At 39.3% G+C, this 24429-nt stretch overlaps 2 protein-coding genes across 2 annotated transcripts; one reads left to right on the top strand and one right to left on the bottom strand.

Moving 5' to 3' along the window:
- Positions 1–541: 541 nt before the first annotated feature.
- rbp2a (retinol binding protein 2a, cellular) lies at positions 542–2227 on the top strand. Its single transcript, XM_037268019.1, has 4 exons — positions 542–701; positions 1410–1588; positions 1724–1825; positions 2104–2227. Exons 1-4 carry the CDS (start codon positions 629–631, stop codon positions 2155–2157), a joined length of 408 nt encoding a protein of 135 aa, XP_037123914.1. The 5' UTR covers positions 542–628; the 3' UTR covers positions 2158–2227.
- A 710-nt stretch (positions 2228–2937) lies between these two features.
- On the bottom strand, positions 2938–5896 carry mrps22 (mitochondrial ribosomal protein S22). Its single transcript, XM_037268018.1, has 8 exons — positions 5739–5896; positions 5314–5468; positions 5069–5233; positions 4586–4729; positions 4356–4439; positions 4137–4282; positions 3921–4029; positions 2938–3229 (listed from the first exon to the last, which is right to left on the bottom strand). Exons 1-8 carry the CDS (start codon positions 5863–5865, stop codon positions 3137–3139), a joined length of 1023 nt encoding a protein of 340 aa, XP_037123913.1. The 5' UTR covers positions 5866–5896; the 3' UTR covers positions 2938–3136.
- Positions 5897–24429: the final 18533 nt, after the last annotated feature.

Below are 24429 nucleotides of genomic sequence, written 5' to 3'. Positions count from 1 at the left end.
TTTTTTCATTGATGGGGTCTGTAGTGTTCAACTTTGTTCTTCCATCTGGCTAACAAATTTACTGTACGTTTTCATCCTTTTAGTGAGAATACCTTCCTTCACATATTGTGTCCAATGACCTTTGTCAGTCCCAATGGGAAATGAGGTCATTTTTATTATCTGACAGTTATCACTGTGTCGTCATCACTTATCTTATCATATCTGACAACACATTACATGAGGCAGGTCAAAAATCAATCTGCTATCACGAAAAAAAAAAATGTCTACAGCAATATTTTAATATTTTTGTCTGTAAAAATACATGAACATAACATTTTGTAAAGGAGATGATTTCCAGTATACACGTACACACACACATGCATTTACCAAGATGGGCAGTGATGTACATGCAGTTCTGTCGTGAAGTAGAATGTTCATGGAGCACCTGACCTTTCAGATATCTCAAAGTGCCCATATGTACTGGCTCAAGGCAATTATCAGGCGGACCCTGTCCTTTGACAAACACACCCACACACATGCACGCGCACACACAAACAGTGTCTACAAAAAGATTTGGACCGCATAATTCTTTCTCGGCGTGCCAACCAACTCGAGAAGTAACCACTACTTCGACACACACACATTCAACATGCCTGCAGATTACAATGGAAAGTGGGAGATGGTGAGCAGTAAAAACTTTGATGATGTCATGAAAGCCCTCGGTAAGTTGCCGTACAAATATATCATCTTATTTTCTCAATGCAGTGAATGGTAAAGAAGATGCAGTGAACTAAAACATAATAATAAAGACAGATACATATGGGAAAATGTAATGTAAAGATTTTACATTTTCAAATGATTTTTAGAACAGGCCCGTGGGGTACTCACGTGGTCCTTGGGGGCTCCATGGTTCCCATGGGGACAATGGTGGTGACACCCATTTTACAGAATTATTTTAGCCACTGGGATATGACTCCTCCAAAGCGTGCCTTTTTATTAACGGGACAGACACACACAAATATTAATTTGCATGCTTGCCCGCTTATTAAACGAGAAAAGGTTAATGTTATTTCTGAAAATGTTGTTAGTCACCTAAATGTTGAACAGAGGCTGTGATTTACCGAAGTCAAATTCCTTGTTTGGCACGCTCAAACATGGCGAATAAAAACTCTTGAATCTTGAATCTTACCCCACGGTTCTTTTTCTAATCATCAATTCTGATGACGTGTCCAATTTTTCACATGGTTAAGTTCATGGCTTTACAATTCTAACAAATATCATTCTCAATGAAATGAGCTCAAACTCCTTTGCATTGGTAAATAGTTTAACAAAAGACATTTTAACATTTTGATTATGTTTTCAGAGTATGCAAATAGGAATCACAGTGTGTTCACTACCGACATGCAATTTTCCTTCATTCTTGTATGCAGACATCGACTTTGCCACCAGAACAATCGCTTCCAAGCTGCACCAGACAAAAATCATGGTTCAGAACGGAGACAAGTTTGAAACAAACACGTTGAGCACCTTCAGAAACTATGAGGTTAACTTTACTGTAGGGGTGGAGTTCGAAGAGCAGACAAAGGGTCTTGACAACCGAAAAGTCATGGTAAGGACGATTGGTTGAGTTTTAAATGTTGCCCCAATACTGCTTTTGTAAAGAAACTCGTGAACATGTACTCACAGTTGATATCTTGATAACATTAATGGATGCTTATTTTTTGTCCTGGATGCCACATCACAGACCCTGGTCACCTGGGATGGGGACAAACTGGTGTGTGTTCAGAAGGGGGAAAAGGAAAACCGTGGTTGGAAACATTGGATCGAGGGAGATCTGCTACATCTGGTACGAAAGAAGAAATGTCATCATCCAGAAATTCAAAGGAAAACAATACAAATATGTTATTTCGACCAACCTAATTACCCTGAGAAACAAGAAAGTGACAGCAAGAAACGTCAACCATATTAACTTGATGGAATCTTTCCGAACACAGTTTGAGGCAATAATAATAAAACGATTCTGTATTATCAGAAGATTCGAGATAAAAGATCTGACAGGTGATGTAAGAGACAAGATTTCTTGTCAGTGTTGGTCTAAAGGTGTGTGTTTGTCCTCTCTTTTAGGAGATCCACGTACTGGACAAAGTCTGCCTCCAAGTTTTTAAGAAGGCCCAGTAAGATGTGCTTAAGTCTTGCACGATACAATCTATTTATAACATTTAAAGTAATAAACTGACAACACAGTGAACTTTTTTTCCTCCGAGCCTTTATTACCAAAACAAGACTTTGTTTGGATCTTATTCATTATTCATTCCTGTAAATCGAGCTGTTGTTACATGCAGTTTCTCACACGTGAGATTAATAAAGTTCCTCTTATCTTATCTTATAGTAACTCAAATGTGGGTTTAATAGTTGAGTGAGAGAGAAACGTGTCATGTGATTTGGCTCAATTGTTACATCATTGACTTAAGGTGCAAGGTGCAAATGTTCAATGTTTGTTTTTATTTGCGTTCAGACTACAGCGAACTAATAATAATGACTGACTTTGGGCTTTTTGAGGACGAGTGTCTGTATATTTGCAAGCAAAAAAAAAGAGCTAAATGCAGTCATGTATTTTAAGTGAAGATAAAAAGTCAACACACTTCTGATCAATTGCCAGGGTTTTGTGACATAAAAGAATGAAAACAAATGTTGGATTGACTGAGGCTGTGGCCTTACTGTTTGATCAGTTTTGCCAAATATACCTCAGGATTATGACCCAAAGATTCAGTCTAGGTTTCAGAATTTTGCAAATTTTATGATAGCATCATGTTTTAGAGGAGGGATTATTTTGCTTCAGTTAGAACTACCGTCTTTGTCAAGATGGGAGGATGGACATCATCCTGAAGTCCTGTGCATTAATAATTATACAGGCAAGCATCACTGGCATGTTTTTTGTGTTTATGTTTGTGTTATGTCATAAGATTGTCAGTTGTTTTTCACTTTTGGCAGACCTGAAGATATTCCACTTACCCAGAGGTACAAAGACATTTGTTTTATTGAGTGACTTTCAGTTTGTTCAGTTATGTACACAATGTGGTTAGGACACAAATTATAAGCACAACCTGCATGTATTTGTTTCCATAAATTCCAGAATTCCAAATGAGAAATGGGTCAATTAGACAGCAGCGCTGTTTGACTGCGACTGTTCATATGCCTGCAAGGCCAAGTCAATGTAGCCAGACCTCTGGGATTCCTTTTTGGCATAGATCTGTTGAGACAGCAATATAGATTTGTTTATTATTGTCATGCAAACACAAACACAAAATTGTTTTTACTTGTTGCTACAAATTGGAGGGAGGTTATTGTACAGGTGGAACAACTTTAAGACCGTTGCAATGTAAGGTTAAAAAAAAAAAAAAAGCATTGTCAGACACACATGCTTTATGGCTGTATTTGTCACTGGTAGGAAGACTTGAGGGGTAAATGAAGTCACAGCGCTACCTAGTGGACAAATAGTGTAAGGACACCCTTCAGCAGGTGAGTACTGTTTTATGAGAGACGAATAGAATAATTGGTCAAATGTGGGCCAATGTTGAAAAGAGCTATAATCGTCCGATTTAATGGGAACAATTAATCGATCAGGCCCCAACTAAAACCAACAATTAAACAATGAAAATCAGGCATTGTTTTGTTTTTGGAGTACAATAAAAGCATCTTAAAAGACATTTGTTTGTCTGTAGACACAGCACAGTCAAAATTGTTGGAAACCCACACTCATCATTGAAATAATTTGAAACTGATGACACTGGTGTTCTCTGAAATGCATACTGACAAGTCTTGTACAGTATAGAAATAGAAATGTATATCAGTATATAAGAGAAATGTTAAAAAGTACTGCCTCAGTAGGAGTAGGAGATATCAACCTAATCTTAAAAGCTCATGATGGCAAGTGTTCTCACCTTGACAAGGTCAGTGTCTGCGGCCTCAAGTCTGGAAGCTTCCAGTGCCGACTCGCTGTGAGGATGGACCAGGTGGAAGAGAGACACGAGGCTTACTGCCTCCTGCAGTCTGAATCACACAAAAACAATTCTGCCTGAACCAAACACTGTAAACACCAAAAAAAAAATCTGTAGAAGAGCAACATGCAATAGAATAAAGTCATCTATTAAACTTACAATTCCTTCTTCAGCATGTCCACAATGAGGCCATCAATCCTGCGAGCGTTGACCAGGTACCAGGCCATACCGCCAAAGTGCCGGGTAGAACGAAGAAGCTCATATTTCCCATGTTTGTCCAGATCTTCATAGGTGGCGGCGTGCACCTGACACAAATGGATGTCAGGTTTGCAGTCCACCAATCGCAGTTTGGTTGCTATGGCGAGGCACTCAGCTTACCTTGATGTACTGTGATGAGTCGGGTTCAAACTGGACCAGACACAGGTCCAACACATCCTCGTGGCGGTCCTGAGAGAACACCATCTAATAGAAAAGAAAATATGCAAGCAAAAGAGGAAATAAAAAGAAGGGACTACTTGTGAGTTTTAATTGTCATTGGTTGTTTCATAGTTGTGGCAGTCACAGCAGCATTTGAAAGAAAAAAGCAGCTTTGATGGGCTATTTTTTACCTTTAGGTTTTCCTCAGTGAAGAGCAACGGCGTAGTGATTTTGCGCCCATCTCTTGGAAAGTAGACCTGAATGAGTCGGTCTCTTTCCTCCCAGGTGGCTTTTCGTAATGTGCCGTCGGTCTCCCTCACAACAATGAACCTTTCCTGAGGGCAAAACAAACACACAAATGAACTATGCATCAAGACAAGGTGCAAAAAACAATTACAATATACAGGTGATGTGGAACATGAACATTTTTGTACAGTTCTGAAATAGATTCACAGTAATATGCTGACAACGCATGTTTATATTTAACAACAGGAAAGGAGATACAAACAGTTGCTGCACTTTAAATAGAACTGCTTACTGTACATCATTCTGAGAGACATTTCTGATACTGTATTTACTGGCTTTCAGTAAAGTTCTGCACTGGATGCGGTAATGTCTATCCAAAACGTTTCTTTTTATCTTTTTGTTTATCTAATGAAGTTGAATGTACTAACCCTGTTTGGAATGTTGTAGGTGATGTCTGTGAAGACATATTTGGCCGTATCCATGCCATCCAGAATCTTGTCGACAGACAGTATGTCACTGATGGGCTTCCTCTCAGGTAACACAGGTGGCATTTGCAGCATCTTTTTAGCCTTCTCTGTGGCCAACTTCACCGCCTGAAAGCATACAGTGGCTACTGAGTAACAAGTCGTGTGTGAGACTGCAAGAAAAGGATAGTGTGACTCAAGGCACCTACCTGCTCCAACTGTTCATCGGTCATGAGTTTATACGTTGGCGGCTTCAGCTCCTGTTTAACTGATCGGAACACCTTTTCCAGGTTCAGACCCGTTATCCTGGTCAGGATGTCCTGCACAACTGGATCTGTGAACTGGGGCTTTGCATTGTTTTGCACTATGGAAGAGAAATATGCAATCATAATCAAGGTCTAGCAACCAAATATTAACGCTGTAAAAATGTTTCATTGTAATATCTAGCTGGGAGCGCATTCTTGAGCAACAGAAAATAATGCAGAAGCTGTGGATGGTAAAATGTAAACATAATTGTTTGTAGAACGAATCCAAATGTGGATGTCTTGTATTTTTGACACACGACAAGGTCAGCGTTACAATTACATGGTTTGCGCTATTGCACGTTATGATCCAGACTGTGTAATATACATACCGCTGTCTGGCGTATCGATGCAAAAAGTCCGGGTGCTACATTTTACGAGCAGGTTTTTATTTCTCTGAACACTTTGCAGCCAAGAGCAGCCTCGGCGTAAGCACCGTGCTGTACCGAGCGCTGCCATTTTCCTTCTTCTTCGTTGGTTTCATCTTCTTTTACGCCACGCTGACGCACACTGTCGCTGCTGTTGCATTACTGCCACCTTGTGTTCTTCTGAAACATCCCAATGCAATTAAGGAGACTGCCCTTTTTGTACAGTATGAAATGTACTTTATTTTTCAGTTTCATGAGTGTGATCTGCCCCCATAAGTGGCTACTTTAATGAGTCAAAGGTTTAAAATACATTTTGGTGTATAGCTTAATTCCATGATTCCCCTTGTAACTCAAATTGTTATATGCTTTTATTTCTGAATACAGGCAGAAATTGAAGTGCATGAATTTTAATTTAAAAAAATGGAAACATCAGGCTGTTCTATATAGACCGGTAGTGTAGAGTATTGAAATAAACAGTATACAGAAATAATTTCGTAAAACATGCTATAAATAAACTGAACTAAACATGAAACTTTTTCCTGTAATTCTCCATGCTCTTTGTTTCTTTTTATTTCTTTGTTCTTGTTTATTCTTATTGTTCTTATGGGGACACCTCGTGTAATAAGGACAGTACATTCATTTTTCCTTAATGATTAAATAATTTCACTACTCCTGTCTGTGTCTGTCCACAAGATGGCAGTGTAATAACATGGGAGCGCATAATGACCTTAGATTGGAGTTTTTAAAACATTTTTACTCTTTATAGTCACACTCGTTCCTTGCTGATATGTCAGAACATTTATTAAGCCAATGCACTACTCAGACTACTCATTTTGCGTCACGTTCAACAAAATTCTGAATGCAGAAATATTTGATTTTGTCTCAATTTTTTCACTAAAAGATTTCATCCATACCACAATAGAACCAATATTGACGTATTACCACTTTCAAACACGTTTAACACAAGTTACAGTGCAAAATCAGGGTCTGTTTAATTGAACACAAAGCTGGTCCAGTGTATCATGATATTCCATGACTGTTGTATGAATGGCAACAGGTGGCAGTATATTTCATCTTCTGTTTTAATAGTAAAACCTTAAAATTTTCGGCTTGTCATAATGCGTCACTGCGGGGCTCCATACTACAGAGGACCCTAACCTGAAAATTTACGGCTGCAAGCAATATTTAGGGGTGTAAACTGTAAATAGATTTGTGTAAATGTTGACAATCAAATCACACTAATTTTTACTGTATTACTGATAAATGGGTTGGAGCAGGAGTTTGTCCATGACCAAACATAGCCAATAATAATTAAAAAATTAACAACAATGACAAAAACAATTAAGCAATTATTTATATAGCACATTTCATACGCAGGGCAACTCATTGTCTTACACACAACCAAAAGCGCAACATCTAAAATCATCAACAAACAGAACACATTACAATTTGGTTGGGAATCACTGCCTTCGAAAATTTCACATGATGCACCAAAGGTCTTTTCACCTCCTGTGTTCACACATGCTATGCAATCTCGCCACTTTCTTCATTCACAGTAGCACTACAGCACCATTATCAGTAGAAGTAAAGAAGAATTGCAGTAATTCAGCCACTCATCATGTTTAAGGTCATGGGAATCTTGAGCATGACTTTGAATGACATCTTGTGCTGGTCACTATATTCAAATGTTGGACACATATGCAATGAAGACGGGCAACTATTCACACTCACAATGACACTAGTTAAGCAAATGTACTACCACAACACCATTAGTCATGGTATCTACTTATTTACTCTTAATTACTGTAATAATTAAACTCAGACTCTGCTCTATATTTGTGCTGAACGCTGCACACATGCAGACATGCGAGGAGAAATCAGAGTGAAAGGGGAATGCAAATTGTGCAGCACCACTTGAGTTGAGATGAACTGGCATGGTGCCTTGCTCAAGGTTGCCAAGTTTTGTCTGAGGCAGTCCCGATTAATTCTATTTCTAGGATTTATTAGTTATTATATTGTTCTATTCCTTGCAAATATATCGTGAATTTATTTATTTATTTATTTATTTATTTATTTATTTATTTATTTATTTATTTATTATTTTTACAGTTTTTTATGGATGGTAACAAAAAATATAGGTTACTCTGCCACTCAGACGCAAAACAAATATCCTCCAGGATTTAGGTTCTCCTTAAAATGTACACACCTCTACCTCACCAGTTCACTAATCTACCGAATTATACATTGTTGGGGCAGATGGAGGTGTGGTTTAAGTGGGTAATGAGGTGAATCGTTAGCAGCAGTATGTCCAGAAGCACAGACACCGGTGGAATGATGTGTTGATTGAGCTGCAAGAGGCCCCGACTATACTGCCAGATGTATGCAGCTGTCACACTGCTGACGGAGGAAGACAAGTAACCATGTGACCTAAACTCAGTCAGTCAGACTATCTGTCTGTCTCTCTCAGCCAGTCTTGCTGCCTGTCTTTCTCTCAGTCTGTCTCTTTTAGTTTGTTTTTTTTGTTTTTGTTTTTTTATCACATTAACAATATATAGCTGGAAATTTAACTGTATCTTCATTGAAAGAAGAAACAGTTACTGAAAAGAATAAAAGGACGTAGTGGAACCCAAACTTTTGAACTGTAGTATCACACTGCATACATATCGAGAGCATGACATAATTATCAAGCAGGGAATGATCAACACGTGTATAAAAGTGGTGAAGCAATGCAGGTGGACATGTCAAGTGTGTGTGTTGTGCAAACATACTTAAGCTGTGCATTAATGTGAATATAAATGTCCATACTTTGCAATTTGTAGGCCAGCAAGAAGGAGTCTTTAGATGTTATTTCAATGTATTAAATACTTGCATTGCAGATGAATATGTGAACAAAATAAACGTGACAAGCAGTCATCTGCACACGTGTAACATTCACTGTATGAACATTTTCAAGAACGCTTTAAACATGCTTGTGGAGCCTGTCAGACTCAGATAAAAAAAAAATTCAGGTTAGAAAATATTTACAGAGAAAAAAATCACTCCTGACTAGCTCTAGAACACAAACTAGACAGCATTAAATTATTAATAAATACAGCATTAATAAACTTTAAAATCCAAATAAAAGTTCAAATAAAAGGTACAGTGTGTAAACGGCTTTGATTTATCAGTGTTCAGTCATTTTAAAAACCCACAATCAATTTCAGTAATACTACACAGGAATAGGTTCTAAACTTCTTACACATCAACATAAATAATAGTATAATTGTCGGCCTCTAATTATTTTCCACGTCTCGCCGCCATCTTTCTGTTACCCGTCGGAGACAAATCACCCCATCACAAATCTGCAATGACGAGAAGTCACATGTAATGACATTTGCTTGCACCTCTGCTGAAAACATTGAGAAGGCTTGCGACATGTGTTCTCTCTGTGGCACCGTGCTTCAAAATGCATGCACTTTAAATTTAGAACATTCTATTCTATTAATTCACCACTAGAAAGCACTAAATAATACACGCTGTCTGTTTTTTAACAAAAAACGTGTCAAGAGTTTTATTATTGCAATGATTCAGTTTATGGGCAATGGGTGCACACATTAATCAATACCAAAGACGAAATAAAGGGATGCAGCATATTTAGAAAACAGCTTTTTTTATTTATTTTTTCATCTGGACTGCAGATGGAACACAAAGGCAATGCTGAAGCAATAGCACTTGCCTGACCACATCCGACAACTAATCTCCCTGTATTTCCTCTAATACGACAAAACCTCTGCTCTGAAATACCCTCCACCTTGTTTTTACCCAAAGGGTGTTCATAGAGATATTAGTATATACACTTTATGATAGATAGAAGCTTCTTTATCCCTCCAAATTATCATAGTCTCTCAAAACAACCCATGCTTTCCCCAGCGGAGCAAAGGTGACCTTTAACCTTCTTGAAAGCAGAGTATTAACTGCCTTATCAGTGCCACGCTCCTCCTGTCACTTCATCCCTTGGTCAATGCAATCTTAAATTATAAAAATAACAAAGTGAGAGTGAGGGAGGGGGGTCCTTGGGCTGGCTCTCGTGTTGCATGCAAACCTGTGAACTCAGTCAGTCGTGAGTTAACAAATGCGACGCAGAGGTCTTTCTGATGTGTGTGTGTAGCCAGGTTGGTTTGACTTTCAACTTGATGAACTAAGGTGAGCAGAAGGTCAGGTTTGTGTGTGCATGTGTGAGTGTATTTTATTCCAAATAAAGTGAACGAATTGAAAACTCCATGGTTTAACACAATCTGTTTCAGAGATGCTGGTCAACCTTCCATATGTTTTGAGGTTTCTCCCATCATAACTTTCCATTAATTTTCTACACGGCTTGTCGTCATAAAAGTAAAGTATCCAAGCTGACTTGGGATGAGAAAGCACAGACAAACAAGCTACCATTCACTTTCACACCTATGGGCAATTTAGTCTTCAATTAACCTAACATGGATGTTTTGGAAAAATGAGAGGAAGCCGGAGCACCCAGCACAGGGAGAACATGCAAACTCCACGCAAGAAGGCCGGCATGAGATGAGATTCAAACCCAGAACTGTGAAGCTAACCACTATTTTCATGCCCATTGAGAGTCTGGCGTGAAGCGTGGCCTAAAATATGTGCAAGGGATAGCTGGAGTAAGTTTTGGTATTTTACCAAACCTGTGCGATGAGAATGGCACATTTTAAAAAGGGCATTGTGCGCCGTTGTGGGCACTGACATAGCCAAATCGATTTAATGCCAATCAAAGATCCTGCTCTCAGTCTCTTTAAATATAGCAGGCTTCTCATGCAGTCCTTGTCATGACGGAAGGATAAACTGATCTACTTTTGTCCTGCAATAGGTTGAGACATTTATTAGAAACTGAAAGCTGATCTCCAAGGGAAGATAATATACATAACGTTGGCTAAGTGTCCGTGTCTATCAAATTCTCACGCAAGCGCAACGAGGCTGGCGTCTACATAAAAATCAGGATACGCCAGTTTTTATGCTTGTGCGGAGCTGCGACATCTGCAAATGCAGCACCCTTCGAGTTTACACTCAAATGCCCTTTAAAAAATAAAAACAAGTGTGTCATTTGTAAATTTTACATTTTGATCTTTCCATTTTTCCCAAATTCCTTGCCCTGTCAACTTCTCTAGTCATTCAGTATCTTAATGGGAGAAAAAAAAGGGTAATGTGTTGCACACACTCATTCTAATTATGAAGTGGCTTCAGAGGGATCTTTTGGAGGCCAGATGTAGTAATGTCACAGTGCCCCCTTGTCCACCCAAACTATCACCCAACTCCCCCCTCTTACTGTTCCTATCATTGTGCCTCCTCTAGCCTTCAGTCTGCACTCTCCCCATGCTCATTCTTCCTCCTCTATGAGGGAGGAGGAGGAGGGGGGAATAAGACCGACCTTGAGTTCTCACTCTCAAGCCACAACGTCTCACACGCAGGTGCATAGACACCCCCCCCCCCACACACACACACACACACTCAACAACTTAGCGCTCGCTACAGTATGATATAAAATAATGTGTGTCAAAAGTGCTACTGCTTAAGACTTCATTGAATAGGAAAAAATGAAATGTTGCAAGTTTCCACAGTGTGATCATATCCTCACCGATTTTTATCAAGTGCTCCCCAAAAGCCAAACAAAATAAATAAGGTGATGCATTTACTTTATAAAAAGCTTATCTTTGCTAGAATTGAATAAAAGATTTGTTTCTAAAAAACATGTTTGAAGAAACAGTAATTCCTGAAAACAGAGAATAATGCATTAAGGTAGTGATTTGTTGCGAGTCCCTATTTTTGTGCCCAGGGCAAGTCCAGCAAGAAATGTACTTCGCGTTTCTTTATTTTGGCATTTTTATAGAATTGTCATGTGCGCCGGTGGCGTGCAATATAAAACGACCTCAGTCCGCCAGAATGCTCATCAAGGCACAACGCCGTCTGCCAAATTCCCAAACACAGTAAGCAAGACTCGCTCCAGTACAAAAATCAAAATGCGACAGTTTTTAGGCCAAGCACACACATGTGCCTGTCTGCAAAAATAGACTCCACTATTTCAGATTTTTTGGGAGATCCCTGATTAAAACAGTCAGATGACACATTTTGTCATGTGGCATGAGTTTCCCCTCACCGACTACACTATGCTAAGCGCCTTCGTTCGCATCAGTGGCGCTGTGACGCAATTGCAATTTACTTGGTAGCTCATTTATACCACGGCAACATGTAATTAGCGAATTAGCTATTCCCACACCCCATAAATTAATCTCCCACAATGTACGCAAAAGTTCTGTCTCTCATTGTCTCTTGGTTTCTGTCTTTCTTTCTCTCTCACTCCCTTTCTCGCGCCCTCTCAGAGGCACACACGCACACGACACCTTTCCGTTTCACCCCGATCTGAACCTGTTCTCTGTTCAACATGAAGAAAACTAAATAAACAAGCTACCACCACCACCGCTCACTCGCCTGCCTGCCCACCTACCAATCCATTGCCTTTCTTCTACCCTCCCTGGACCCCCATTCAGTCCCTGCTTCCGCACTCAGGTTACACCTCCCAGCTTCCTGCTGCTCCCAGTAAGGGTGACACACATTCTAGCTCTGTGTTGCAGTGTGTGTGAGACTCGGGTAGAGAAAAAAGTTTTTTCTACTTAGGATACCAAAGTGTTGTTTGAATATTTTGTAAAATATGCCATTTTATTATGGTCATACACAGTCAACCATGTGGACACTTGCTCACTTAAGCAATGATGAGGATGTTTTTTTGCAAGCAAAACTTTAGCGTCACATCCTTTAATGTTTTGTAGGCTCATGGACATGACTTGTTTTATGTGAGCGCAATCATGGACCAAAGGATTTTTGTTTTACACATTCTTGTCAACATATTTGATTAATATTGCGTTGTCAAGAATGAAGAGAAGAATCAAGCTTTCTTTGTCACACATGGGATTCAACAACAACAAAAACACAAACACACATGCACGCACACACACGACACTCACATGCACGCACACAAACACACACTTTAGCTCTTAATTAGGCCGCTGAGTGAGCCGGTCTCCAAGTTTAGCCTCAGCTTCCAAAAGCGGAAGAAACAGTGATTTGTAACTGTCATGATGGTCCCGATTGAATTACGCACAAGAAGGAGGATGCAATGGTACTGATGCTGAGAGGGAAACTGAGTTGCACGCGAGATGCTAAAAACAGTTGTTATTGCCATTTGCAGAGGAAATGCTCAATTGTGGGTTTGTTTCTGCACATGAGCTATCTATCTAATAGACTAGAAGAAGTCTTCATTGTACTCATGAGGTGTTAAGACTTGCAAGGAGGCAAAAGAGAAATGATCAATGATTGGCTGTTGCGTGGGAAGATTTGGAAGGGAGGATATGGAAGGAGGCATTATCCTAGCCTTGACACCAGCAACTTTGTTCACAAAACGATATTAAACAAAAAACACAGTCTTTATCAGGAGATACTAGTAGAGCAGGTGGTTGCAGACCAGTAATGTTACATAATGTCAAAAAGGAACCTTGGATTCCTCGTATTGGAGGAGATAAGATTTGCAAAATATGAGAAGCTAACCACAGAAATGAGTTTAACTTACAGTTCTTTAGGGTGAAAACTATGTACAAGAAGCTGGCTAGATTTCCATCAAATCGCCGACATTTGTATTGAAGGCAGGGAATGTTGTCCTTTAACCGAGATTTGGGATTAATGGCAGGAATTGTACAAAGTTTAAAAAGGTGCAATCTCATCAAAAATGGCGGAGCAGTGTGAGTTAAAAGTTAAAACTTGAGTATCAACAACAACAATCGTGACAGCCCGCCTAATATTGTCAAAAGTAGTGGAGAATATTTCTCTGCTGAGAGGTTGTTTAGCATATGGGTGAGTTTTATACACTTACTGGTTGAACAATCAGAGATAACCGAGGTTTATACATTTAATAACTAAGTGGTCTCATTTACGGAAACATTCAAATCCCTCAGCATTAAGATTCTTTCACATTTAGTGACGAAAGCTATTTAAAGGGAAAGAGAGAAGCCGCGTCCATTGGCAGGGAAGCAAGTCAGTTGTGTTCACACCCACAACAGCGTTTCTAAATGCACGTGTCTGCAAAAACACCAAAAGGATGGATGGAATTCTACTGCTCATATTGTATCAACTATATGCTTTCCTATGTTGCATTTCCATTTCTACTTCTATAATTATCATAGCAGGCACAATAATAATTTAACAGTAATTGCCAGTAATTCCTTGAAATATGTTATTTAGCCATTAAGACAGAAAGTATGTTTGGAGGAGTTTTGTTAGCAGCAACAAAAGAATGTCTGCGTGAAGGAATATGCATATATGAGAGTCTGGATGTCTTTTTCAGTAAATTGCTTTCTTAGTCTTGTCAGCAAGCTATGTAATTCTTTATAAATGAATAGTAAGTACTCATGGTAACTGAAAAATCAGAGAGCTTTCAAAAAGACTCATTGTTAGAAACAGCTAAGCCACAATAGTGAAATGACAGAACAAGATTTCATTTGGCCGGTTGAACTCAGCGTATATGTGTTGAAGAATGTGCTTGTACGCGTGTCCAGTTGTGTGTCTGACCTCAGTGTGTCCACCATTGCTGTCTATATCTGCAGGCCAGCAGAGTGCTTTGCGAGTGGGAGGTTTCATGCGTTTGATGTTGCTGACAGTTGCCTCCTCTCTCCGCCTCGCCTCAGATCAGTGGCCCGGGCCTGCGTGGGCCGACCCGGTTGAGATGACCGCTGCAATGACGGTCATCGTACAGGCCTGTCTGCCTTGGTCACATGAAGTGGGTCACGTGACACAGTGGGGCAGTTGATACTGATGTTGGCCTTGCCTCTTCATGTGGTGGGAAAACACTGCAACAGATGGCTTCAGAAGGTTCCAGAAACATCTGCAATGTCCACCACTGGTGAGAATCTCACCCCCCGCTGCTTAAGAACATATCAGTGGAATAACAGAATTGGTTAATAATATTGAAAGACTTACTAATATTATGTTGATATCTCAGTGCGATGCGCTCAGCGGAATTAATGTGTTTGACACACAGGTTGGACTTATTTGTAAAGGTGTCGGGGTTATTCCTAATCTTAAATGAGATCCTTAAGATTTTCCGTGTGTGTGTGTGTGTGCGTGTGTGTGTGCCTGCACCCCAAGGAACTCTCCATACCCTTTGACATATTGTTAAATTGAAGAATGTTTGAAGTATGATGCAACATCAGCTGCTCTCACTTAGCTTTGAGCTGCTTTCCTTTGAAAAGTCCTCTCCGGTCTCAAGTTACGATGGAGACAGCGCTAGAACCACACTGTGTGTGTGTGCAAACTGGAAGAAGAAATCTGTTTTAAATGGCGTGTTAATGTGGCTGATCGACTGACATGCAATCTTCATTATGATACATTTGACCATTTCAGAGGCGTGTCCATAAAACCAAGAGTGGAAGTTCAAATTTGAATGAGCCGAGATGTGGTGCAGATAAGAGCCATACAAGTTTGGGAAATTTCTTGCTTAGTTTACTGCACTGCAGAGGCAGAGCCTGCTGTTACTGTTATGAATAATATCCACTTGTGTAATGTGGGCTCCATTGCGTGATGGGGATGTTTGAATTGGTGGGTTGAAATCGTCGTCATTGCAGTGTGCGGTAGAAAGAATTTTATATTTTTAGTTTTCCATTTGTTTCCATTTGCTGGAGATGTTTGACTCAACCTCTTCCTCTTCTTATCATGATGTCAAGTAAAGAATCACCTTTTGTTAAGCAAAGGCGGACACAACGTGACCCCAGATGCACATCTGTAATTCTTTTGTAGAACTTGTTACATGGATTCACCTCTGGGGTTGGCTTTCCTTCATTCCAAAAGATCCTCTTGGTGCTCTGCCAGCTGTTGAGCACAAGCGACAACATTTGGTATTGGAGGTTTTGGAGAGGTTTTTGTATGACCAGTACGGAAACTCACTAACTGGATGAATAAGGGAAAGTACAGTTGATGACGGAAGCTGAACATAGGACATTAACATAGCAAATCTTTTGACATAGTTCAAGAATTCCTCAGAGCGCAGAAACCCACCTCTCGGCCACATCAATCACTATGTAACAAGCGTGATAATTTGTATTGTCTTTGACCTCTCACTGTGCCCGCAGGCTTTGCCCTGTCTTTCAACTCTATGCGCTGGCTCAGGGCCTCGAGCTGTCAGCCTTCAGGTCAAAGTGGATGAAAATTCTCCACTATAGGAAAAGGAAGCGGCACGCTTTGAGTTTGTTTATCGTGGAACTTAATGGATTCCCACTTATGCTTGCATGTGTGAAGGTCCACTTCCCTTAACTGTCGGTAGACGCGTGTGGCCAGGCATGATGCCTGCGAACAGGATGGGCACCCACATGTATGCCCACATTGCTGGGGGCCCTGTTGCTCTGAAGCTTTGGCATCAGAGCACAATGGAAGGATGTGTGCTATTGATTTAGCTCGTAGGGTTAGGATGCGGGAGCTACCAGAGGCAAACGTCATGGTTTGACACATGTGATGAGGACGCTGACTAACGTATAGCTGACTTGGTGGGCGTGGAAACTAATATGAACTTTAAAGTTGAACTTCTCACTGCTGTCTCTGTGGGTGATTTTATCAGTATCGTAAAGAATAGTCCAATTATGTAAGAGAGAATTACTTCATAGTTATTTGCAAAAAAAAAACTGCTTGCAAATTCTATTGAACAAATTTAGCATCTCCTATCTGTCTTCAGTAAACTCATTCTTTAATGGGGTAGAGCAATAAAAATGTAGGTTGGTCATATTATGGAATGCGCCACAGCCAATCAGGTGTCTCAAGATCAGGCAAGCAGCTAGTCAGGTCATGGGACCCTCATCGAGCCCCTGCGGGAGGACTAAACTTTACGCGGGACCCTGATCATGAACCTTTCACTTCAGGAGAGCTCTGTCTCCTTGTATGCTTCCATAAATTGATTTTTTTTTTTCCCTGTCTTGGAAAAGTATGTCTCCCTAGTAATTGTATTTTGCCTCATGCCAAAGAAATGCTTCCTCCCTCACCGCCATGATCTCTCTCTCATTCTGGCTCCGTCTGTCTCCCTTCATTCCTTCTTCATGTCAGTGATGGGAAACGAGCAGGAGCAAGAACTTTTGTGTCCGTGAGTGCTGTTTGGTTAGACAGAGTCATATAACACGACTTCGGTGCATTCACATGTGTCTGAGCGATGGGCCAGTGACGGCTATTTACATTAAAGAGCCCAGAGCGGGCTCTCAGCACTCCATGGTTACATTAAGTGAAATAGAATCAGTCGAACTCTCACCACTCAACACTCTGCGTTTCTGTCTTCTATTCCATCCCAACAATTTGCCTGCCTCTTTCTCTCACTTCTCTTTCCATGAATAGAGTTGTTGCAAAATTTCTGTGGTATGCACCTCACGCAATTTCAAACAGCACGCTGCACCTTCTGGTGGATGATGGTAATGTTAACACCACAGTTTTAGATATGTCCAGAAAATCAGGCCTTGATAAACACGTTAAAAAAAATCTGACATTACGCATCCCACAGTGCACTGAAAAAACAAAGCATAGTAAATGATTTTTGCCAGAAGAAAAAAAAAAAGGCCAAGGTGACTCAGTTACTTAATCAATTAATCATATACTTATTAGTTGTGCTGTAACTTCATTGTATATTTATTTACTATTAAATGACGGTGAACAGATTTGTTCCTTTCTAACTTGAGTTGAAACCAACAGCTTACCTTACATTTAATCTACATAGTACACAATAAAGATATCTATGGTATATATCATTTTTTATATATATTTTTTAAATTGTGCTCATATTATGAGAAGAAATCACAATTAGTCAGTCTTATGACCATTAAAATATGTCATTAAAAATACCATTAAAATAGGAAATACGATTGTTGTTAATACGAAAACCCCAGGGCCATTCTTTTCATGTATTTTCCCTTAAGAGCTATTTTATTTTCTAACATGATTATTTCATGCATTCATCACAACTAGACTACTCCACTCATCTACAGTAGCTTGCCAGGCAAATGCAAAGTTTCGGATTTTGGCAGGTTGAAAAATGATTTTCTTCTAAAGCAAAAACTTTATAACGGTTTAGTTTCTGCTTGTTTACACCTCTTAAAACTATCACATGGGGAATTTGTGTGGTTTTGGCTTTGGCAAGTTTTTTTTTTAGCTAACTTACCCCGCACACAAATGTCCTCTATATTCACCAGGACACACATACACACACTCAGTGTTACCATGACTAATACCGTACATCTTGGCACGCACAAGCTGGGCTCAAAGGTCAGTCGTGTGTCAATAAACAGAGGAGCAAGTGATTGGCTTCACTCTGACTGAAAGCATTACTGTAGCCCTCTTTGACGCGTTTAAAGCCACACTACCAGCCCTGAATTGATCAAGTACTTTATGAATCTGCTCAACCCGCATTATTGCTCTCTTCATTCTCCGAACTATTGTTGCAGATCGTCATATGTTTCAGGGTTACTTGCAATCGTCCCCTGATGTGAGTAGAACCGAGGTCTGCCTTTGACCCTCTTGAGATCAATTTCTTGCCTTTTTATGCAACTGGTGGCTTTACCCACAGCTTGCTCCCCAAAGACAGGTATAGAATTTCTCAGTGAGCCTTACACTGCGCTTGACCCCACATACATAGAAAACATATTAGATAATGGAGGCGGTCAGCCGCCTTGGTCAAGTCATAGTGTTTGATCAGAAAATCCTTTGTGCGTTCTCCTAGGTGGAAATCTGATTAGTATCCGTGGTAACCAAGCGATGGGATCCATGAGGCTTTGCTTCAATCACATTTGACAAGGTGAGTTTTTGTCCACAAACATCACCATAATAGAAAGCTTTAGATACATTTCCAGACAACCTACTTGAACGTATCACCCAGGGGTGGGGAAACACACCACTGATTGTGCACTGATAATTTGCAACATCATCAAATAGTTGCTATCATCCCATGTGCTTTGGAAGGCCACTTTTTTTTTTTTTTTGCAAAGGCACTGGCTTATGTGACTATCAAATATCAAACAATTTGACTTTCTTCATGAACCTTTTAAGAAGTGAGGAAAAGATGGGGGCCAAGCCGATGCTGTGGCCAGGAAACTTCGCAACCTGAAGACTGTAAGTAGATTCCAGTAGTCAGGAATGTCCAAGCATAACAAACATGTCATCTCTATTTAATTTAACACATGTTGCTAGCTGGTGATGTGAGATGTATATTATTATTAATTAAGCTTTCTAACATTCTCTGCACCGCACTTTCTCACAATTTACTTAAAATTCATTACAGTTTCAAACATTTAACTTTGCCATATCCATAAAACAATAAATTAGCTTCATGAAAGGAATGAATCATTGAGCTACTTATGAGCTTGGCTGCAGCTATTTTACTTTAAAGGGGACATTTATTTCATTATTATCAATCATTATTAGGTTAATATAATTTTATGGGACTTCCCAGTGTACTATTCCTTGTTTATTTTTGCATTTGGAATTACTTTATATGAATGGCACAGTCTAGTCACAACTACTCAGCACTCGGAAGAATTCTCCAGGTGGCTCTCTGAATCTATTTTCACCCCAAAAGGTCACAGATATTGATATCAAGGCAGGACATTTTATCCCAAAACACCTCATCCTCTCTCTGCGTGTGCCCCCCCATGAGATATTGAACAAAAGGGAATCATTGTGTGACCATCAAAATCCAAGCATGCCGATAATTTCCCAGACATCTGTGAAAAATGTAACCTTTCCGTTGCTCTCATGATGTCAGTCGGCTGTTGTGTTCAGCGGGGGATTGGGCTAAAACGCTTGTGAGGGAGCCAAGGTAAACCCTTCCAAATGGAGTACGGCACAGGAAAAGGGACACCATTGCAACAAAAGGAGTTAGATATGCATCATTGGTTCTGCACACCGGCCCCAGCTTGAGCCAATTATTGGTGTCATCTTGATCCAATTTAGCAGTGAGGGAAGGCTTGGAGTGGTGTGAGGGTGCAAACGTTGGTCAGTTAACCTGATCTGACTAAGAAGTAAGTCGACCCCACATCCACTGTTACTCTGTAAACACGCAAGTACAAGTTCTTTAGTTCATATTCGAGCGGCCGCATGCCGCTCTCGCTATACCAGTTTTCTCTTTTGACTGGGATAGGATATAACGGTAAGCTTAAATGTTGGATTAAATGACATGTGGACTAAAGTAATGGGACAGAAATTCTCTCAGACGCATTCCAAAGACTAAAGAAGAATGGAAGCTATCACAGTTGAAAAGTTAAGATATGTTATGTTTTCACATTTTTCCATCACCCTGTTTAATTGATCACGGGCTTTACTTATCCAAATTTGTTATGTTACCCTTAAAATTGTTTTTATTTAAATTTTTAAAATTACTTACTCCATTTCTTTATATTGCAAACTACCAGGACTCAATGAGAAAAATTTGCTCTCATAAGAAAGAAAAGAAAGAAAAAATAACTCACACGGAAAGATATAAATACTTACTACCAAAACGTATCGGCGATTATAAATATTGTTATTATTACTATGATTTTTATAGACTGAAAATATTTAGATGTGGCATTGAAACATGAAGAGTGATCAGTATTTTATTTTCAAAATTTCGAAATTTTTACGATAAAATACAGAGGAGGAAATAGGTTATTTAAAAATATATATATACTATATATAAATGTATATGAATTCATCATAATGCTAAAAAAAATTGAGTATCAGCGGCAAGAAGTAAAAGCTTTAAGACTTGTCACGTCAACTTGAACTCAAAGCATGCTTTTTACCTGCCAAAGAGAAGACGACGTGAAATAATGTCAGAAACAACCGCTCAAAGACGTTCCTGCAAAAGCCTGTTAAACCACAGTTTGTGTGAAAGCTCCACAGGCCTGCAGAAATGATTGTAAACAAACGATTGGCAAGTAAATATTCTTATTTGTGGACATTTAATTTTAATACATCATATCTGTTCCAATACTTTTGCTCAACTATAAACGTGATGTTTTGGGACAAATTATTCCAAGTTGTTCATCCGATGCTGATACCTGGCAATAAAAACTCAAAAGTTAATTTTGCCTCCCAAATATCTTTAGTTTATTTTTACTGTAAAAAGAAATTAATTGGGATCACTCCTCCAGTTCTCCAACAATATGCACAACCAGTTATTTAGTTTCAACTAAAGCCAGGTCATATCCTCAATTACACTAAAATGTTGTGATTACAAGTAGTATCCTGTTTTCACAGAAAATATTCCTAGATTTTAATGCGTTTTATCATAACCAGTGACAAATGGACAAACTTGAACAAAAAAAATGTGCAGGTAGAAAGAAAACAAACCTTTTTTGTTTGGTTATGCAGGTTGTTTTCTTTTCTAAATTTTAATGAACACTGTATGATCTGTTATCTCAATTTATCTTTGTATCCTCAGTTAAGGTTAGTCCATACACGTTTTGATGCCAATCAAATTAGTTTTCGGTTCCTGTCCAAGTGGCCCTTTGATTTTGTAGCAAGCCTTAAATCTAGTGCGTGTGCATGGCACAGGATGGTAGCAAATTATTAAGAGCCCATTCTAGTTTTTCCAATTAGAGATGACCTCCATCCACCGTTGCCCTCGGATCAGCTTTCCATTTCTTATTATTATTAGGTTATTAACACAAACCCCTGAAAGTATCTTTTTAAAGTCCAAAACAAATTCAATTAGGGCTCTTTACTCGCACCAGTGCAGACATACCTATCGCTGTCTAACTGCTGTCTGCTCCATATTATTTCTGACACTAAAGTCAGTGAGAGAACGCGGACGTGTAAGCTTATATGGCCCAGCACACTGGACAAAGCAGGTGGGGGGGTGCCGGGTTTGCAGCACATTACCTCTTTATTGAATTAATTATGATAAGGATCATAACCTTTAACGTGGGGTGAGGCAAGCGGGGTTTTTTTTTCTTTTTTCTCCAAGAGGATAGCTCCGAGCAATTTTCTTCGAGAACAACAGAGAAGGGGTTATTGGATCTGTCAGGCATGAACTTTACGGCATCGTAACAAGCTCCAAAAGGTAAACCGAGGTTGGGCACAGTTCGCTGCGCTGATCCCTATATGACTGCAACATGGGGAAATTTGTTCTACACACTGAACGAATAACAAGAGGAGCGAGAGGAGAGCATCGACCGGTGAGGCCTTGTTTTGATGGCGCCGCAGTTCAACGGCTCGGAGGGTCATGCGGGGTTATCCCGAGGTCTCGTGCCATATACATTTGCAGTCCGATGCAATGAAGTGTGTCATTATATTTTAAAGCTGCTTCCCCATTGAAAAGACACTTCCTGGCTTCCAAGCTCTTCTAATTTCTTTGCCTTGGGGCGCAAATAAACAAGAAATTAAACACTGCTCAGGTGTGGTCATGTATGATAAACTTAAAGTGGCGTTTGATATAATTAATAACATCAAGAGTGCAGAAGTAGCATGCTGTTCTGAGAGAGTGTTTGTGCGTGTGTATGCTACAAATACTGAGCGTCTTTGCTGATGGGGCCATTGGGGTACTTGGGTCAAGCAGTGGGGAGATGAGAAGCAATCACTGACCCCATCTGGTTCTTGTTGAGCTGGTTGACACTACTGGATTGAAGGGGAGACTAATTCCCAATCACAACTGATTGAGAAAATTCCTCATTAAGACCTGATGAGCCCCTGAATTCTTAATTGTGAAACAACAAACAAGATTTTGTAGATGTATTGCTTTCAGCCTGTGATGGGCGTTTGCATGAAAGAAAAGAGATTTACTGTTCATATACTGCTCAGTGTTGGTAACCATGAATTAAATTCAACATAAAGTTCATCACATTTTTCCATTTTTATTATATTTGTTGAATGAAGTTTCCTTTGGCACAAGGATTGTTTTGGGTTGACAACCTGAACCCTGAACTGTAGAGAAAAGTCTCGTTCTTCCAATCTCAAGACCTTATTGGCTTAGTTATCTCTCCATCTTCTGTCCCACCGAAGCTCTTTCCACATTCTCGCTGCTTGTAATCTTGACATCTACAGTATGTCTGCCTCATTTTCTCCTTGTCTGCATGTTCCGACCCTGTTCTCTGGCCTAAAAAGTAGCCCACTAAATTATTCATGTTTTCCTTCCTTCTCCAATACACTGTTGGGCAATTAAAATACCTGAAAGGAATGATTCAACTGTAAATTTAAACTACATTTTACTTCTTGAACAGTTCCTATACTATATCTATTTTGTGTTAAGTTGTATTTTTCCTCACTTGTCGACTTATTATTTGTTGTGCCACAGTACAGTAAATGTTTGTGAGAGATAGGCGCTTGGGGTGATGCCCTCTGTTTATTTTAGTGTTTGTTTTGACATCCCTCCCTCACTCTTTTTCTTCATATCTAAGAGGCGAGCAGTCTTTATCGAGTAGCCAACTTCACACAAGGAAGAGTACAAAGGCTTTAGACAAACAGCTTTGCTTCTCCTACATGCAATGTAAGCACTTCTATTTTTTTTTCAACCTGTTCATTTTAACTTCTTCAAAGAATAGCGGCAAATCCCAGCAAATGGATATCACACCACAAAAGACAGATTGTATGATAAATACACTCAAGCAAAAATAAATTATTCATACAAATTTATATAATATAAATTGAAATAAATAATCAAGTTCCTTTTTATTATGATGACATTTCTCGTTTTGCATGAAAACTTTGAAATGAAAAATTCTAAAATTGATTTTTTTCTCCAAGTATAAAGTTATATTTGTAATTTTGGCTATTTACTATTTTTCCATACAAAGTACATAATACATGCAGGATGGGCTGGTTTCAGGGAGAGTAGAAAAAAAAGATGCTTTTTAAACAGCATATGGCAAAATGTACACATACACTCTCTCTCTCTTTCTGTTTCTCTCTCTCTCAATGTTCATTGTTTTTCTATGTTTATTTTGGCTCTTGTCAGCAATCTGATTATTTCACTTCCTGTGCCAAGTTTACGTGTACATGGCTGATAGGTTACCTCGTGTATAATCTTTTTATTTGTTGTGTGTAAAAAAAAACTTTAAACAGTGCAAATCTAGTTAAAATGGATGCACACGCAGGTGGTATCTACTGTACGTATATAGATGAACCATGTGAAGTTGGTTTACATTGGGTTACATTGGGTCATAATTGTACTATCTATCTATCTATCTATCTATCTATCTATCTATCTATCTATCTATCTATCTATCTATCTATCTATCTTTATTTATTTATTTATTTATTTATTTATTTCGCTGGCAGCTGCTACTGCTAATATGAATGAAACATCCGTTGATCTGCATAGTATGTATATAATTAAAGACATGAAAATATTAAAAATGGAAATGTGCACATAATATACAGTACTGACATCAATCACATGTCTACAATGTGTTGTTTGAGAGGTACGAATATAAATATAAGGGTGTGTACTATATTAACATGTCGCCCTTAGTGGAAGTAAATAAAATTCCATGACAGCATTTCACCAGTTGACTTCCTTTCATCTCAAAGAGATAAAATACCAAGATTTGATCACATCCCTGCCACAACCATCCCACCTCCACTCCCTTCTCATACCATCAGAGGTTTTGGGAGCCTCTCA

The sequence above is a fragment of the Syngnathus acus genome, chromosome 13 (assembly GCF_901709675.1).
Source record: "Syngnathus acus chromosome 13, fSynAcu1.2, whole genome shotgun sequence".
Classification (NCBI taxonomy): Eukaryota; Metazoa; Chordata; class Actinopteri; order Syngnathiformes; family Syngnathidae; genus Syngnathus; species Syngnathus acus.
Note: the sequence above shows the minus strand (reverse complement) of the source record. Positions and strands in the feature narration are given on the sequence as shown.

Coding starts and splice junctions, on each gene's coding strand:
- mrps22 (XM_037268018.1), bottom strand. CDS start 5,865: ATGGCAGCGCTCGGTACAGCACGGTGCTTACGCCGAGGCTGCTCTTGG. Junction 4,440..4,585: donor TCACTGAGGAAAACCTAAAG/GTAAAAAATAGC, acceptor CTTTTCTATTAG/ATGGTGTTCTCTCAGGACCG. Junction 4,283..4,355: donor ACTCATCACAGTACATCAAG/GTAAGCTGAGTG, acceptor CATTTGTGTCAG/GTGCACGCCGCCACCTATGA.
- rbp2a (XM_037268019.1), top strand. CDS start 629: ATGCCTGCAGATTACAATGGAAAGTGGGAGATGGTGAGCAGTAAAAAC. Junction 1,589..1,723: donor TTGACAACCGAAAAGTCATG/GTAAGGACGATT, acceptor GCCACATCACAG/ACCCTGGTCACCTGGGATGG. Junction 1,826..2,103: donor AGGGAGATCTGCTACATCTG/GTACGAAAGAAG, acceptor CCTCTCTTTTAG/GAGATCCACGTACTGGACAA.